This window comes from Rhinolophus sinicus, chromosome 14, assembly GCF_057876585.1.
Source record: "Rhinolophus sinicus isolate RSI-liver-muscle chromosome 14, RSI-T2T, whole genome shotgun sequence".
Classification (NCBI taxonomy): Eukaryota; Metazoa; Chordata; class Mammalia; order Chiroptera; family Rhinolophidae; genus Rhinolophus; species Rhinolophus sinicus.
In genome coordinates, this window is record NC_142514.1 from 18,729,892 (window position 1) to 18,747,547 (window position 17,656).

Here is a 17,656-nt window from a genome sequence, read left to right on the forward strand (position 1 = left end):
TGACAGAAAATACTGCCAGGTTGCCCTGGCCACTGGGCGGCCAGGAGGGGGCAGTGAGGAACTGGCAGAGGCAGAGTGGAGGGAGGGGTGGCTCCCGAGGATTGTGTGGTTTGCCTGCGATTATGTGTTCCTGTAACTGTGTGCTGGTCTGTGCCCTTGTTTGCACAAGGGCGGGGCTGTGTGTGGTGTGTGCAAGGTCCCCGGGCCTGTGATCTCCGGTGTGCCCACTCACGTGCACAGGTGTGTATTTACACGTGTACATGTGAGTGTGCATCTGAACAAGTGTGTGTGCACCTACTGAGCAGGGTGTGTCTGTGGGAAGCCCCAGTCCACACCCAGGGAAAGCTGATGGTACAACTCTGGGTCTATGGTAACTGGGTCCTCAGTCCATCTCACTTGATTTCAAAGCGAAGAGCAAAATTAACCATCACCTGTAAAATCGGGCACCAGGAAGTGGGGTAGACAAGAACGGAAAACCTGTGACATGCCCCCTATGGCACTAGACGATTCTAGATGGAGAGAGGCTGAAAGCTATTTAAGTTGCACGAGCTCTGGCTGCATACCCACGTTCTGGAGAACTGTGGCTTTGCCGCTGGCCAGTTGTGTGATCTTAGGCAATTCACTTAACCCCTCTGAACCTGTTTTTCTCATGTGTAAAATGGAGGTGAGGGGGAGGCTTGCCTCCTAAGGTTGAAATAAAGTGTATGTCGTCTTGGGCAGGTAGTAGGCACTCAGCAAACGCTCACCGTCTCAGGATTAGCCCAAGAGATGAGGCGACTTGCACAGGGTCACAGCTCCAAGTGGAGGAGCTGGAGTTTAAGCTCAGGCCTCCTGCTTCCCAGAACCACATTCCTTCCCTCCAATTCCGCGGCAAGGGCGGCTCCCGACACCACCATTTTGTCTTCTCCAGGGGCGGGTGTCTGGCTGCCTGTCAGTCACCGGCCTTGGGAAGCCAAGTGCTGACTAAACACAGGCCTGAGCAGGAGGGTGGAGCGAGGGGATCTGCAGGGGTGAGCTGGCTCCCGAGCCCCCTCCCCTGCACCCCACCCCCGACGATGAGCTCAGAGCGCTGGCGCAGCAGTTGCTGACAATTCAAAACTTCTGCCCCCTCTCCTGGGACGCCAGTGGGTGACTCTCTCTTTGAACAGCAGGCGTGACCAGCAGTCACCAACCCTGCTCCCGCCCCTCTCCCAGGCCACCCTACTGCTTCTGCTGGGCCTGGACCTGGGGTGTCTGTTCATAAATTACCCCCAGGGACAGTTACCCGCAGCAGCTGTGTTCGGAACAACCAACAACCGTTGCTTCCTGGGTAGGTCATTTTTTTGGGTCAGACTATAAACCCAGCCCCCTCGCCTGGGAGAGGGGGCGTGAAGCAGCCTAAACCTTTTATCAGATTCCATTGTAAATCGTTCTATTTAAGGTAAGCTGCTTGGGTCTGAGGCAGACAAGATGCCGGCCAGATGTGGGGAGGCAGCATCAGCATTCAGCCTGTGCTCCTCTCCTGCCTGGTGCAAGGAGTTGCCAGCAGCTCGCCGGCAGCTCGTCTCCCCTGGTCCCAGCACACTCCCCTCAGCTGAGGGGGGCCTAGGGATCTGGGCCTCTAGGTCCTCCAATTTGGGTTTCCTCCTAAATCAAAATGGTTCCCAGCCTTCATTCCCACCTCCCGCACAAGGGTGCCCCACCCACACCGCGAGGCCTCCTGCCGTTGGAGCCCACCCACACTGCACCTCCCTCTGGAGCTCTGGCCACCACCTGTGGCTCTCCATGCTGCCCCTTCTAACCACTTCTCCCATTAAAAACACACACACACCAGAGGTGGCTGAACGGCTACAAAGATTTTATCAAATTATTTAAAATGTTGGCATTTATGTATTCCCAACTATACATAGATACATGGAATCTTCAGGTCACTGGGGAGCTAAGATGGTAGACACATGAGCCTGGCAGGAAAGCAAATGAGACCAGGCTTGGAGCCACAGGGTTTTAAAAAACTGGACATCATTCTAAGGACACGAGAGGATTAGGGCAAAGGGAAAGGGTCGCTTTAGGGGGTTGGCTTAACCCCACTCACTGCTCAGATCTCCAACTGAAGCTCCTTTCCCATCCTCAGGAAAAAGGGATCCATTTTCAGACTGTATCCCCACTACATATGTGCTCACGCCCTAAAATCCTGATGTGGCAAACACACTCAAGAATCCACTGGAATAGGTCTTTATAAATGTTTATATCAGAGAAAAGAAGGCACTTCAGGAGCTTTACGGCTCACTCTCCTACATGTACATCATTCTAGACAGAAAGTAAAAATTGGTTAGTTTCTCAAGTGAGTCAACTGAGTAGAGTTAATACAGTAACAACATTGTTCCCTAGTCCTCACTGAGGCACAGAATGAGGTGCATCTCTGGGCAACACCTGGTCCCCAGGTCAGCTGGACCCAGCAGAGCTCAAAGCCTGATGCCTCCAGGAGGCCTGACTTGTAGAAGTCCCTGGCCTTGGGGCACTGCCCCCATCCCCAGGCCCTAAGGTCCGGGATGGCGCTGCAGTGGGAGGCAGGCTGAGAGCAGAGCTGGGACACGATGGGAATGCTTAATTTAAGCAGGGTCACCAAAGCCACAGAGACCTCAATCTGTCCGAGCTGGCGCTGCAGAGCCAGAGGTTCGGCGCCACGAGAAGAGATTTCCCATTAGCCCTGACAACACAGCCTCAGCTCTGCAGTGACATTGGCCAGGGTCGTTTCTGAGGGCGCTCCAGCTTCCGGAGGCAAGGCAAGCTGGAGCGTGGGCCGTCTGCTCTGAGCCTCCAAGGGATCAGGAGCCTGCCCCCTCCACGAGGCCACTCCTTTGGAATGTACTCATCTCACCACCTGGGCAAAGCCACCAATCTCTTCTGACACTGTCTACTGGAAGCTGGGCCCCTGGGCCACAGGAATGGGGACAGGTCCCCTGGGCTGAGCAGACCAGGAAGGGAGATGACTCCTTGGTTTCAGTGCTTAAGAGTCCTTATGGGCCATTGTTCCGTACTCTTAGCAGCCTCAGCTCAGTGTAAATAATCGCTAAACTTTGCATTCTACAATTACAGGATTCCAAAGACACATGATGACCTGCATAGGGTCCTTTATCATCTTAAAGCGCTCTGGGTTTAAAGAAGCATTTTTTGGGGGGTGCACACATGCATAAGTAGAGCCCAGAGGGCCTCTCGGCTGACTGGGTCCCAGCCCCCCCAGCTGAGGAGGCTTCGCAAGGCCGGCTGCTACAAAGCGCCAGGCTTGGCTGCATAGATTTTAATGAGAGCGTCAGGCAGAGCTGTGCTGTTGCTCTCCGGGACTTGCAGATCATTACCAAACCAGCTGTAGGATGAGAACACAGCACATCGAAACCCTAGGAGGTCACTGAGCTAATGATCTAATCCTACCTTCCGCAGGCAGTGCCCCTCCCCACCTGCTCCTGCCCCCAGCCTTTTCCATGGTGGATTCTGTCCATTCCAGAAGCCAGGCCAACACCGCCCCCTTCAAGGTCAGAGCAGAATGATAGCAAGTGGCACTGGCTACCCCTTTTTCTGGAAAGGAAGGGGGTGGGGGTAATTTAGTCAAAGCCATTAGGCCCAAACCCTGGCCTGGCGAGGCCCCAGGACTCCTATTTGGGAGAACCACTGCCCTCCACCTGCCTCTCCAGCCACTGCTGGGCTGCAGCGGGGGCACTTTCCATGGCCATTTTAGGGTTCTGAAGAATGAAACTTTAGCTTCCAAAGTGCAAGGTGGGAAGCAAGGAGGGGCGCACACAGCCCTGTATGCTCAGCACTAGAGCCAGGTGCCGGCCCCAGGACAGACACACGAGCGCTGGGGAGAGGGCGGAGGGCACTCAGCAGCAGCCCCAGCAGGAGGGCATGCTGACCCCTGCAGACTCAGTCCGCCTGCCCGGGTTCAAGGAAAGAGGGCGGGGGGGGGGTGGGGGGGGGCATCCAGCCAGGGCACAGCGGCAGTACCCATGATTACACTCTCCTCAAGCCGGAGGGGTTTACGAGGGCTTTGGCAATTACTACAACCATTTGCTGTGCTGAGTAGAGACAGATCCTGTTTCTCTTTGTTTCAGGGCTCTGAAAGCAGGAGAAGCCAGGAGAAGCCGGTTTCAGCATAAGAGGCTACACAATAGTTAGGGCAGAAGAGAAGAAACCTCACTGCTGGCCAAAGTTGACCAGTTTTTTTCCTGAATAATAGCACCTGTGTATTAGCTCTGGGAAAAGGAGGGAGCAAGGGAGGGGACATTGCTGTGTGTAGTGAGGAGGGGAGCTGAAAAAAGACCCAGAGGCCCTCTGCTTTTCAGCCCTCCTCACGGTTGCCAGGCCCCCCAGGCAGCTCGCTACCTGTGGTGGCTGCCAGCCTGAGGGACTGAAGTTTCTACAGTTGGCAGAACCTATGCTTAATTGGAGAAATAAAAGGGGGAGGAGTTGAAGAGGAATTGAAAACAGCACCTGTCAAAGCTGCCCACTCCTTTCCTTCTCTCACTACTTCTGGTCCCCCAGAAGGGCAGCTTCCAAGGCCATGTAGTTGGCTGCTGATGGCAAAGGGGAAGCAAAGCATGACAAGAGAGGCCATAAGGGTTGAGCAGCACTGACAGGCCTGGCCCAGGCCCTGAGCCCTCCTGCTGGGACCCCCACCTATGGTGAGGTCTGGAGCAGCACAGAGCCAAGCCGCTCTGCTCAGGCTCCAGCAGGTGCCCCCTATTTGGTCCCAGAAAACACAGGGGACTTGGAATCAGGAACTTGGGCTCTAGCTCTGTCACTATCCAACTGTGTGACCTTGAGCAAGTCATTTCCCATCTCTAAGACTTCAGCATCATCAAGAGGGTAGGACCCAAGGAGTTTCATGGTTCTTCCAGTCCTGCGCTTCCAAGTCTCTACGCTTGGCTCCTGACAGCCAGCAGAGGCCCAGATCCCTGTGTGTCAGGGCTAATTTGGTCATGCGTATTAGAGGTTAGAACTGGGCTGTGGTGCCTCGAGGCACCTGGTGGCAAGGGAGGGGCATTTAAGGGACACTCGAAATCATACTCAGGAGAGGGAGCTTAGGAGGGAGGCAACCACCTCAGCCTTTAGGAAGGCATCATTTCTGGGCGGAGGGATTAAGACCTTCTTTAGAGGCTTGATGGCTCCTGGAATAAAGGGCATAGAGACACAGAAACAACTTAGCGAAAGGCAGCCTGCCCTGCTCATCAGGGCAGAAGGGTGCGGCAGGCTGGCTGCCGGGCATGTGGCCTGCGCTGCCCTCTCCGTGCATAGGAAAGGGGCCAGCTGTGACCATGCAAGCTTTAGGAACGGAAGGTGGCTGGCATTATTCGAAGTAGTTGAGGGCAAGGATTTGGGGAGAAGACCACAGTTAAAAATGACTCCTAGGAGAAGGCACCAACTCCAATTTAAACCCAATCAAAGGGATCAGCTTTGGGGGTTTTTCCTTCTCTTCAATATGCAACAGTCTCTTGAAGGGAAGAGGGAACGTCTCATCTCAGCTACTGACCCTCAGGGGCCCCATGGGGCCTGACTAAGGGAGCTGGGAAACACATGCTGATTTGGAGGAAGCACTTGGATTTATCTTTGGTTGCTTCAGGGAAGGCTTTGGCCCCTTGAAGTTCTTTTTTTCCTCCCTTTTCCCCCCATGGGACTGTTGGGGTAGGCATCAAAGAAGGCAGACAGGAAGGACAGAAAGGAGGTGGGCAGCAGGCAGCGAGAGTTAATCTGACCAGTCGTCCTCATCAAACTCAGAGGAGTCGTCTTCCGAGTCGCTGTACTCAACAGCAATGCGACGCGACAAGATAGTGGCCACGTCATTGCCCACTACGTCTCGCTTCTCTTGTTCCTGCTGCTCTTCAACCCTGCGCAGCTGAAAGCCTGGTAGGAGAGAGAGAGAAGGGTTCAGGAGGTGAATCAGTCTCCGAACCATCCAGGACGGAGGAAAGGGGAATGGCCACTGGTGCATGTAATATGGGAAAGGACAGCGAAAAAGAAGGATCTTCTGGGAAAACAAAGAGGGAAAGGAGAGGCAAGAAAAAAATAAAGATGAAAGTTTACGAAGTGGTAGCCCTGGTGCTACAAGTATCTGAAAGGAAGCCTGCCATGCTTCCCAGTGTCCAGCTCTCAGGCTGGTGAGGACGGTACTTCTCACGGTCTCTCAACAGGGACTGGCCACCACGCCCTGTCCAGAAGGCACGCAGCCTGCCCAGTTCACCGATTACCACAGAGCTCAGCTGCCCGAGGTGGTCTCTTCTAGACAAGCCCTCAGTTCCTTGAGAATCACAAACAGAAGAAACCGCTCTAGCCCCTTGGGAGCAGACCTGGCCTCTGACAGAAAGAAAATAAAAGCTCCATGAGAGTGAGACGATGATGAGGGAGGGGAGGAAGGTGAGGAAAAAGGAGACAAAAGAGGGATGGGGGTAGAAGAAAAGAAGGAGAAGGAAGTGGTAAGAAAGGGAGAAAAAGAGTAGGAAGGACATGACAGGCAAAGAAGAGGAGGACAAGGAGGGACAGTTCAGCTGAAGAAGTACCTTCTAGGACAGTGATTCTTATTTCCTCTGGGTCACAAAATGGACGGAAATACACAAAAAAACATAAATTTTCAAGGAGTTCAAAGATCCCAGGTTAAGAATTCTTTACTCTAAACCAGGGTGGGAAGAAATCTAAATCTCTGTATTTTTAGGGCAATGTCTTTCTTCAGGCTGACGCAAGGCCCAAGGTCCCAATCTCTCCCCATCCAATGAAAGCTATTCCTTAGGAAGGGCACAGAACCCCTTCCCCACCCTCCAATCAGTCACCCCAGCTGCAGAAAGACAAGGCTCCATGGTCCCGGACCCAGCACTAGGACTGACCTTGACGGATGGCTGAAAGCAAGTCGCTGCGGGCGTCGCTCACAGGAGGCAAGGAGGACTTGGCCTTGGGCATATCCGAAGGTGGTGGTGGTGGGGGTGCAGGCTGGCCGTCTGCACCACCGCAAGGGGGCGGAGGGGGACCCGGGGGAGGGGGCGGAGGGGGTGGAGGCGGTGCTCCTCCTGCTGGTTGGGACAAGGGTGGGGGTGGCAGAGTTGGGTAGTCAGCTGCCGGAGGTGGGGGAGGAGGGGGAGGGGCAGCAAAATCGGGGTGAGGTGGGAAAGAGGGGGGTGAAGGTGGTGGTGGGGTCCCTGGAGATCCAAATCCTCCAGTTGGGGGTGGAGGTGGGATGCCCATGGTCGGAGGTGGAGGCGGAGGGGCAGGTGGAGGAGCAAAGCCGGGTTTGGGGCCCGGCGGAGAGCCCAGAGGAGGAGCTGGTGGTGGGTGGCTTGGGCTGACCACACTGGATCTTTTGAGTCCAGCTAAGCCAGACCCCCTTTGGTTGTTGTCTGCTGGGTAGCTAAAAGGACAAAGCAAAAAGACCTACCATCACTTTCAGGATGCAAACGTCCACCTATAGTTAAGCTAATCTATAAGCCTAGGTTTATTTTGGTTGACTGTATCATTTCATTTTGGCTCAAACAGAAAGAAGAACCTGGGAATGGTCAGAACAGACCAACAATGAAATGGGCAGCCTTGTAAGGTAACGAGCTTCCCATCAACAGAGAAGTAAGCAGAAATTGAGAAAAACTACCCGAAAGAGGTGGCCTTGGGATTTCTCTATCAGGTGAGGGCTGGCCAAAACCACCACTCAGGTCCCCCTCAAACCTTTCAGCTCTCCAAGGGAAGGCACCCTCCTGAACCTTCCTCTAAAAGGAACGGTCAATTTAGTCCTGGAGCCAGGACTAAGAAAACATGCAAGAAAGAACTGGAATAAAAATTCAAACACCACCCACCCACCAGGCTCTGTCCCTCAGGCTATTAACATTCACCAGATCTTGTGAGGGCAGGAAACCCAAGCCAAGCTAACCAAACCTGAGTGGGGTACAGATTTAGGTGAAGGCACCTTCAGTGTTCATGTGGAAAAACTTAAGAGAGATTGGAGGGTCTGAAGGGCAACAGAGACAGGAAATGAGCCTGCCATCGGACGACCCAGGTTGAGAGAGGATCAGGGCGCACCTCTCCTGGGTCAGGTGTGCTCGGCTGTAGAGAGCTGCGAGGTCTCAGGCCATGTGTGAAGCTGAAGGGCTTCTTTTTCCACCTTTGTATCTGCTCTGCACTAATAGCTACTCCTTAGAAAGCATCCATTTTGGAATTTTCCACAAACTACAAGCCTTAGATGCATCTGACAGGATAACTGGCAGGAAGTGACTTGGGAGGCAGAAGGAGACTTGGGATTAGTAGGTTTCAAGAGCCCAGAAGAATGGGGCTGGGGGGGGGGGAGCTTAGAGCACTGCTTTAGGTCTCCATCTGAGGGTCCTCAACATATCCAATCTCTGACTGAACAGTGTTCAAGGCGAAAAGCATACAAGGCATCAGAAAGGGAAAAGCAACTGTGAGGAAACACTGAAATCCAGTCCTCAGAGCCCGCCAGCCATTACTTGCTAACTCTTCCCCTGTATACCTCTGCCAGGCGTATCAAAATGGACAGGTTCTGAGTTTCATCTCTCTTTTCCCTTTGTTTCATTCTTTCTGGATTCTATCCAACAGTGAAATGAACCAGAAGCAGCAGGAGAGAAAGGTGACTGTCTCCTAGGTTCCTACATTACTGAACAGGTATCTGATAAATGCTTTATGGCCTGGTTATACCACTTCAATTCATGCCGAGTTAAAGCTAAGTAAAACATAAGAGATAAGTTGGTGATTTCTATCTTTCAGGTATCGCTAATAGTAAAGAATACAGGCTCTAGAATCAAACTGACCTGCTTTCCAAGCAGATTGGAATCTGCCTCTTACTAGCTCTGTGACCTTAGGTAAGTTCATTGACCTCTCTGTGCCTCGCCATTTACTCATCTGCAAAATGGGTACTTTTCTCAAGAGGACTCTTGTGGGGAATTAAGTAACACATGTACTGTTTGATATAATGCCTGGCACCTTACAAACACTTGATAAATGTTAATTGTATCTATTACCTAGATAGATTTGCCTGAAGTTATTTTAGTGGTCCTGTCCTGTATTTGGAACTCATTTTGTTCTTGAGTTTTTAATCATCCTGAGTAGATGAAAGAGGTACCACCATTTACCTGAATTCTGCTGGTGGGGGAGGCAAGCTGTCCTCAGAGAAGGCAGAAGGTGAAGAAGTAGAGTCTGACTGTGGTGGCGGTGGGTAGTGGCTTGCATCCATGTTTTCAACAGAGCCGATGCTGCCATTCTGGTACACCAAGGTGGGCGGATACCTGACAATGAACCCAATGCAAAAACTGTCATTTACAAAGTCTCAGTAGCACTCTGTTTTCTTAAAAGACCCTACAAAAATGCATTTGATAGAAAAGCTATTAGGAAGAAATAAAATCAGTATATTCCCCATATAGTTTTTGCTATACTGAAATTTTATTTTAGGACTAAATATTCTGTTGTCACTATCTCCCAGGTGTTTCTGCTGGATTGTTTGTAGGAATGGGACTCAACCCAGATGATCAAAACCATGTTATTCCTTTCGCAGTGTTGGCCTTGTCAAACCCAACAGTTCTTTTAAATTCTCTCCCAAATGTTAGGAGCAGCCTATACCCAAATCCCAAAGTCTGTCTTGTGGCAAAGGGCAAAGCCAAGCCCCAAGGCTAGTGAGCTGCAAACACGTGCCTGGCACACAGCCTGGTTTTGAGGTCGGCAAGCCTCTGGAGTGCTCCTAAGGCCAAGGAGGCATTTGATTGCAAAACCAAGCTGAGGACAAATGCAAGGTGTTGTGTGGTAGTTAGACGTGGTCTCTCTGCCAGGTCTCTTATCAAACAAAATGAGCTGCTGATTAAAGTAGGGTGCTAGGGCTTGCCTCATGAAAATCTGCCCTCTCAGAGCACGGGGTCTTGTGTGAATTTGCTCTGGGTGAACAACAAACCTCCAAATAAGCACAAATACACCAAGCAGCAGCTAGCAGAATGTAGTTTGTTCTGCTTTACCTGCCCCCTTTTCGTTCCACCACTATTGGGTTCTAAAGAACACATCTAAAATAGACCCCAGGGAGAACAGAGTTGGGGCGAACTAACTGAATCAAATGATGCTCTGATGTGGAAAACCCTCCAAAGCCTGGAGTCCTATAGGACTTTATAGGTTCGCCAACAAGCATGCCCTGGAGACCAACCATGCAGCCCAATCCCAAACCTCTTGGGCAACAGGAAAATGGGAGGCAAAGTCCTTATTTTTACCACCCTCATTCCACACACACACAAAAACCCCACCACCTCCAAAAACAAACACAAAATAGTTGGTATATCCTAAACTTGCAAGCTTCTGGCCTCAGAGTCACTGAACCTATGAATGACAAGGGCCTGTCTGAACAGGATGGGACCAGAGAATAAAATGGCCCTTCGGGGAGAGGAGGGGGGGCGGTAAGGGAGATATCCTCGGGGTTGATTTCCCTGTAGAAAGAAAGGTTCGTTTTTCCTCTCACCATCTTCATCACTCTTTAAAACAAATCTCTTAATCCAGGAAGAACAGTGTCAGAAGTGTCAAGATTTTTAAAAGTCAAGATTTTCATGGTAGAGTTATTTCTAAAAGCAAGAACAACTCAACTCTTTCCTTTTATCATTCCTAGACACCGGCATGGGCTGGCATAGTTCCGACAGCCAGGATGCAATGTATTTAGGGGGGAAACCAGGGTGACATTCATGCCAGGCAGTCGTGGTGACTTGGCTTTGAATGTCACACAGGTCGGACACTAGGATAAGCATCAAACCAAGCTTTAAAACCATTTTTCCCCCTTTTAAATCTCTAGTGTGATTTGGTATTGGGAAATGGGGTCACACTGACATCTACTATTTCTCCATGGAGATATATAGCCTCAATACTGGCCGAGTGACCTTTCCCACACTGTCTCTGAGGTCTGCTTTCAGTCCCTTGGCCAGCCTCTCTCCCGAGACTGACAAAGGCTGACTGAAAAGTTGCTTTGGTGATGTGCACAAATTCTCTGCCTCGCCCTCCCCACTCCTGTGAAACGCCCGGCTCTCTTAGGCACGACCTTCAAATCAATGCTCTGGAGGCAAAGGGCTCCCAAGACCACTTTTCTCCCCTTCCCAATCTTTCCTTCGAGGCCCTCAGAATACCAGTGTCTGGCAGAGTAAGGGCACTAGAAGCCATGGCTTTCTTTTCCAGACCACTTTGGTCACCTCATTTAAGTTGCTGAGTCTTGATTTATTTAGCACATTTTAATCACCAGATGGATGCACTTTAAAGTAGCTGATTAACAATGGTATTGATCTAAGCCGCACGGCCAGACATCAGTGGGTGTGAAAGGTGTCACACCAGAGCTGTCAGACCATTGCCCCCGGGTCCCCAGCCCCTTCAAAGAATGACGATACCAACAGTACAAACGCATCACCTACCCTGAAGGCCCCAGCTTTTCCTTGGATTCCACAAACTCTTGTCCCATCTTCATTTTCTCCCACTCCTCCTTACGTGTCTTGATTTTACGTGGGTTTACATTCCCTCGATTTGGATTATCTTTCTTTTCTTTCTATAATAAAAAGAAACAGAAAATCCTTTGTAAAGCATTTTCTAAAGTTCTTCATTAAAATTCCATCCACCTTCATGGACGCACACACATGAGGTGAACTGCCTAGACAACATACAGTCACTACAGAATTTATAGAATTACTGGGTTTGAAGTGACCTGGAGGTCACCTAATCCAAACCACCTTCTGGGCTCAAACACATTCACTCAATCCCACATTCAAACACCTCTAGCAATGGGAAACCCACTACCTCTTTGGGTAACTTATTCATGTTTTTGAGCAGCTCTAACTGTTAGGTAGTTAGTAAATAGCTATTCGTTATTCTCTCTGCCACAAAGGTCAGTCAAGAGAGATGAGAAGTACTGACAGCTGTAGATATCTGGGGCAGATATAAGGAAATCATTAAAAAAACAAAACAACCAATGAAGAGTTCTTCAGCCTGTGCGGCTGCACTAGCCCCTGGCACTCTCTGAGGCCTCCTGGCAGCCATGCTAATGGGATTGTGAGGTTGCAACTGGTAGGTCATATGCTTACATACATCACTGGGAATCTAAGGGGAGAGGAGCATCTCCTGAAACTAGGCCTGTGCCCCCATCCCTGCCCCGCCCCACCAGTAGTGAAGGTGTTAAACTGCTCCTCTTGCAAATCAAACACTGTAGTGCCTTGTGCTGAGCTCTGAGAAATGAGCTGCAAAACTGGCAGGGAAGGGACTAGCCTAGCTTGAGTGTCCAGCAGAGTCAGGTGCAAATTGCAAGAGAAATAAATGGTGAATAGAAAAGTCAATTTCTAAAACTCAGCCTGAATATACTCAATTGTTAATAGCACTGTGGGGAACACACACATTTTTGGTGTGATTTATACTTTCATCTTGGTTGTGCTTGGAGTGGACACATTTTTTTAAGAGTTTCACCTGGCATCCAAGCAAGCAGCCACTCGGAATGATTACTTCACATAAGACTGGCTTCCTTTTTATCCCCCCCCACAACTGTGCCCACTGATGTGCAGAACAGAGCCCCCTTCCCTCACCCTGTGCTTTCTCTTCTCTTTCATGATATCCTTGGTGTCCTGCAGCATCTTCTCCTTCCAAAGATCAAAGAAGTACGAAGGGTCTGTGTAGAATTTGAGTGCCTCCTTCCCATCGTCCCTGGGATAGAAATGAAGACAAGCAGCTATTAGTAGACAGATGAGCTCCTAACCAAATCCAATATTCCAAATACCTACCATTTAGCAGTTTTTACACTCAGGAATCAAAAAGTCGTTCAAATTGATTGCATATTTCCTCTCTCATACCAGCATTCCAATGCCCCTTGAATGCCACCTCTTTATTTATCTGGCTTAAGAACCTTAGTCTTATTTTCAGTTCCTGCTGGAGGAATTTGCATGGTCAGGACAAAGAATGGGCTACAGCAGCAGGGATCCTGATTATTTCTAATGATCTGCAGGGACAGACATGTCCCTGAGGATATCCTGTTATCCTGGCACATCAGAGGGGATTTCTGCTACGGTTCCTTTTCCCCGTACCAATTCTTCTGGACTCTCTAGGAAGAATTAGTGGCTTCCCAGCCACCTGAAACCTGTGCACATACGTATAGCTTCACATGTGTACATATGTATACATATACACATAAATGCGTATATGTGTGCAGTCGTTAATTCTCTGTAAAACCACGTAACCAGAGCACACCACCTTCTTCATCCCTTCTAGAATAGTTCAGCATCTGCCCCACTCCCCTACCACAAGGGGGCCCCATTGAGAACAGACAGCCAGATGTTTTATGACCACAAGATTTAATTACCACCTCTCAGTGGCTGTGACAGAGTGCAGAGTGAGTTCCCGAGTGTCAATGTAAGGGTTATCTGCCAGACTTGATCCCGGCTGGAATCCTGCACTTTGGTATAAGTCTCTCTCACTCTCCAGAAAGCATGTGCTTAGCAATGGACATTTAATTTTAACACTATTCTAAACTGAAAAGAATTGGAAAGGCAGTTCTACTCCCTGGCTTCCAATCCTATCACAACACACAGAAAGCATTTCCACATCATACACTAATGATTTTTATATTGAATCTTGTTCTGAGTTAGCTACACCTCCGCTCATTTCTGTTAGGCCAAATTCAGATAACTGAGAGGAGAATGTTAGAAAGGAAAATGCCATTACCTAAAAAATAAACTGGTCTTAATGGCATGTTTATCCTAACCTACCACACAAACCCTATACCATACTCCCTTCAATATTATCAGGTGTGTACTCCCTTCTGCCCCACAACGCCTCTGCCCAAATCCAACTAAATGACGGAGGCTGCAGAGTCAAATCTCTGTCCTGCTCTGCTAGCTAGCCCCTTTGAAAGCCAAGGGACAAACATAATTTCACACAGCAATACTACAGAATAGATGCCATGTATTTTCTCGGTATCTGTGTGAGAAGCTTCCATGCTCCTATTCCAGGCTCCCTGGATCAGGCGGGTGTCCTTGAATTTCACACACACACATTCTACTTTGCAGTATACCCATGTCTCACAGAAGATATCTGCCTCTAGCTATCTGTAATTACTTTTTACCTGTGGATGCAAGCGAGATAAATATTCGCTTTCTGCCCCTGCTCAGCGGTTATGTGCAGGATAGTAACACTGCCAGGCCACTGGAGAAGGGCTTGAAGTGGTCTATAGGCTACCTACCTTCTTTTTCAAGTCCAGCCACAGCAGTGTAGGTCCTTTCAGAGGGGAATGTTGAAAGGATGTTTAAAACAAAGTGAACGATACTCATTTGGAAGAATGCCAGTTACTCCTTAAGCTGTGGAAGGACCCTCAGGGCCCAGAGCAGCCAGTCCACACGGCTGGCCCCACTAACACGCCCAAACATCTGGTAATCTAGTGGTTTCTGAGTAAGTGGGAGCCTTGCTAGAATGTTGCCCCGGGGATGCATGCTATGGGACTGCCTTGGTTCTAGAATAACTAAATTCCTTGGACGCAATCCAAAATGGACCTGGCTTATACCAAATTAACTCTGCAGCATGCAATGCTATAGCGAACTTTCAATATATATTATATTTACTATGAATTTCAGAAACCAAACAATAATAGGTGACAACTGTTTATGTGGCAAATGTTAGCTTCTGCTGCCACAAGCAACTCTGGGGTGAGTAGTAAGCTTTGATACAATTCTCTGATGTAAACAATGTCTTTAAATAAAAAGACAATCTAATACTGTTAGCCACGGGCCAAAAAAACAAAAAAAGAGGAGCTAGCTAGGTTACCTGTAAGGGGTAAGATTGTTGAGAGGTGGAGGAGTATCACAGGTGTTGTATGTTTCTAAGACAGGTACGGGGAGAGAGTTTCTGTCAAAAAGCTTCTGGTCTTGAGTGGTAGAGCTTCTGAAGGCCTTTCGGGTGTTGATTCCTTGTAGTGACACTGAGAAGATGGAAGGCGTTAGAAAATGGACGACAGGCTATTTGAGCAAACACTGAGTCACACCAGTCGGAGAGGCCTCAGCTGCTACATTTCTTGGCTGCGGCTGTCTGCAGCCAGGTTTTTTTTTTTTTCCTTCTCCCCCTCTGGGGAAGCCCCACAAGGCTGTCAGCAGCCCAGCCATTTCATGACTGAACAAAATGAGGCAACACAAAGGTTTACTATGTGGCCAGATCTAGCAGGCCTCTCCTTAGGAGGAATGAATCTTCCAAGTACTTTTATGGTAGCAAAACAAGATTGGGGGAGGGGGAATCTGAGAAAGAGGGAATTGGGGGAATGGGAGAGAGGGAGTGTGTGGGAGTGTGGTAGAGCTAAAAAGGTTTCTCTACACCACCCCGGCTTGTGTCATTTCAAAGCAGAACTCCATAGGTCTCTGTGATTTCTCCCCTCACTTTTTTTTATAAATCAGGAAAAAAAAAATTCTAAGAAACTGCTCAGCAGAGCCTGCAAATGCTGAGCTCAGCTTCCTTACCTTCTTCTTCCTTGGGATCCAGCTGAGTGACTTTAACTTGTAGGCGGTCGACCCTCTCAGCAAGGGAGCTTACCCGAGAGGCAAAGGTATTTGCCTGAATAAAAAGCTCTCCAAAAATGTCCTCTGCATATTTACCTGAAAGAGCAAAGAAACCAAGTCACTAGTGCATAAAAGTGACATAAATGGTCAGAAAAACTGGCTACTAAAGATCATGCTCCCCACCTAGCGATCACCCCTCCTCCCCCCAAGACTGTCTGGGTTATATGTAGGTGCCTGCTCTTAGAGACAGAGACAGACGCCCTCCATAGCTTGGGCACTCTGCATATGTTCTAACAGAGTCTTCTTGGCAAACTCTGAACAGTCATGAAACTCAAAGCAGGCTGAGTAAAATCGAAAAATAAAAATACAAAAGTGAGTCCTAGAAGGGTAGACAATATGTCTACCCATTTACCGACAGCCCTTAGCCCCTTGCCCCTCTGTAAAAGCACTTTGTAAAATGGTTCTGGAAAACAGGCTGGGAGTTAGAAGGTCCTTCTAGGTGTCTACAATTAACATGGAAAATAAGAAATTACATCCTCAGTGGAGCCTCGGAAGTACATTGAACAACCATGATGAGTTGTGGTATCTTCCAGGAGCCCTGAACTTATCAGCAACTCACAGCAGAGACTTACAACCTCTTCTCAGGGGTGAAAAGGTTATTTTATGTTTTATAACCTAGAACTTTGAAAGTCTTTGCTCTAGGTTATAATCCTTCAAATCTGTATCTCAGGAAACAAGTAAAAAGCTGAAACTTTCAAACCCTCCCTGAAAAACAACATACCAGTGGTCTCTTTCCACAATGTCCTATTTTTTAGAAAAAGTTCCGTATTTCCGTACTTTCAACCCTGGAATGTAAGGAGAATTTGCAGCCAAAGAAACATAACAGCAATTGGACGCTACTTCCATATTGTCATTCCAAGCCACAAAGCACAGTCTTGCCAGGAATGAAAAGTGGTGCATACAAACAAATACACCATCTAAGTTTCTTACTTGCAAGGTGAAGCCAATAAGTGACTGTACTCAACCAAAAGATAATTTCTTTGAGAACTATTTAAAGTAGGCTCTGATTTTTATCTTCCAAACTTCATTTATGCTTACTCTACACTTGAGGGGGGAAAAAATGAGTCCAAAAGGCCAAAACTGCACCTTCAGGGTGACCTGCAGCTCACCTTCCCAGTGTAACCTGGAGAGTAAGGATAAGACCAATCAACTGCATATTTTGAACTGCTGGTAAATTTAGTCAATAAGGAGTTTCTAATCAAGGAAAGGAGCAAGTCTTTGCATACTGAATGGTTTTGTGATCTAAACAGCCCTGGGAAGCTCCTGGGCTCAAAGGACTCAAACTGGCTAACGAGCTGCAGTGCTGAATTTCTTCGTGCTGAGGATCCTATCTGATCCCTGTCCATAACATGGCGGAGTTCCTATTTAACAACATATTGTATCACGCTTATGCAGGTAATGGAAAGTTATGAGTGGAAGGCTAAATGCAACATTATGTGTGGAAAATAAACCAGGCTCAAAAATATCTGTTAACCACCCAGCTGTTCTGGAGGAAAAGAAAACCCCAAATTAACTTACCTTTAGGTCACTAAGAGAGTGCCCAGGATTTCCTGCTCCTCAGTGAAGGTAGCAGTGATAGTGGGTGTAGACGCTTAGTGTGGCACAGTGGTTTTCAAGATAAAATCTTACAAAGAACCCCAACATACAAAAAATGGTAACACAGAGAAGGCTATTTGAAGAGCGAGTGAGGTGGTGTGAAGGCTTCCCCACCGTCACATCACGGCAGGCCTAGCCTAGGCACACTTAAGAAGAACTGTAAGATGATACATGGAAGAAGAAGTGGACTTCAAACCAGAAACTACAGACTTAAGTCTCAGTTCTTTCTGTTTATACCTGTGTACGCTTCAGCAAGTCACAAGCCTCAGTTTCCTCATCTGTAAAACAGGGATAACTATATCTAACTCACCAACATGTCATGGGATTAAATGAGATGAAAATGTAAGTAGTTACAATGACATTCTTCCTTATATCGCTCAACCACATCAGATGACTTTTAAGAGTGTGAATATCGGGCCGGCCTGGTGGCTCAGGCAGTTGGAGCTCCGTGCTCCTAACGCTGAAGGACGCCGGTTCAATTCCCACATAGGACAGTGGGCTCTCAACCACAAGTT

The 17,656-nt window shown here is 48.7% G+C and overlaps 1 protein-coding gene across 3 annotated transcripts in view; it reads right to left on the reverse strand.

The window, feature by feature from the left end:
* Positions 1-1,816: 1,816 nt before the first annotated feature.
* The window catches only part of WASF2 (WASP family member 2), a 63,372-nt gene continuing 47,532 nt past the window's right edge, over positions 1,817-17,656 (reverse strand). For all 3 annotated transcript variants that reach the window (XM_088790689.1, XM_088790690.1, XM_088790691.1), the window contains 7 exons: positions 15,447-15,581; positions 14,764-14,917; positions 12,537-12,654; positions 11,382-11,512; positions 9,090-9,242; positions 6,849-7,366; positions 1,817-5,874 (listed from right to left, as the gene is read on the reverse strand). In XM_088790689.1, the coding sequence (XP_088646815.1) occupies positions 5,717-5,874; positions 6,849-7,366; positions 9,090-9,242; positions 11,382-11,512; positions 12,537-12,654; positions 14,764-14,917; positions 15,447-15,581 (1,367 nt within the window). In that variant the 3' untranslated portion in view covers positions 1,817-5,716. The remainder of the gene's footprint in view (positions 5,875-6,848; positions 7,367-9,089; positions 9,243-11,381; positions 11,513-12,536; positions 12,655-14,763; positions 14,918-15,446; positions 15,582-17,656) is intronic.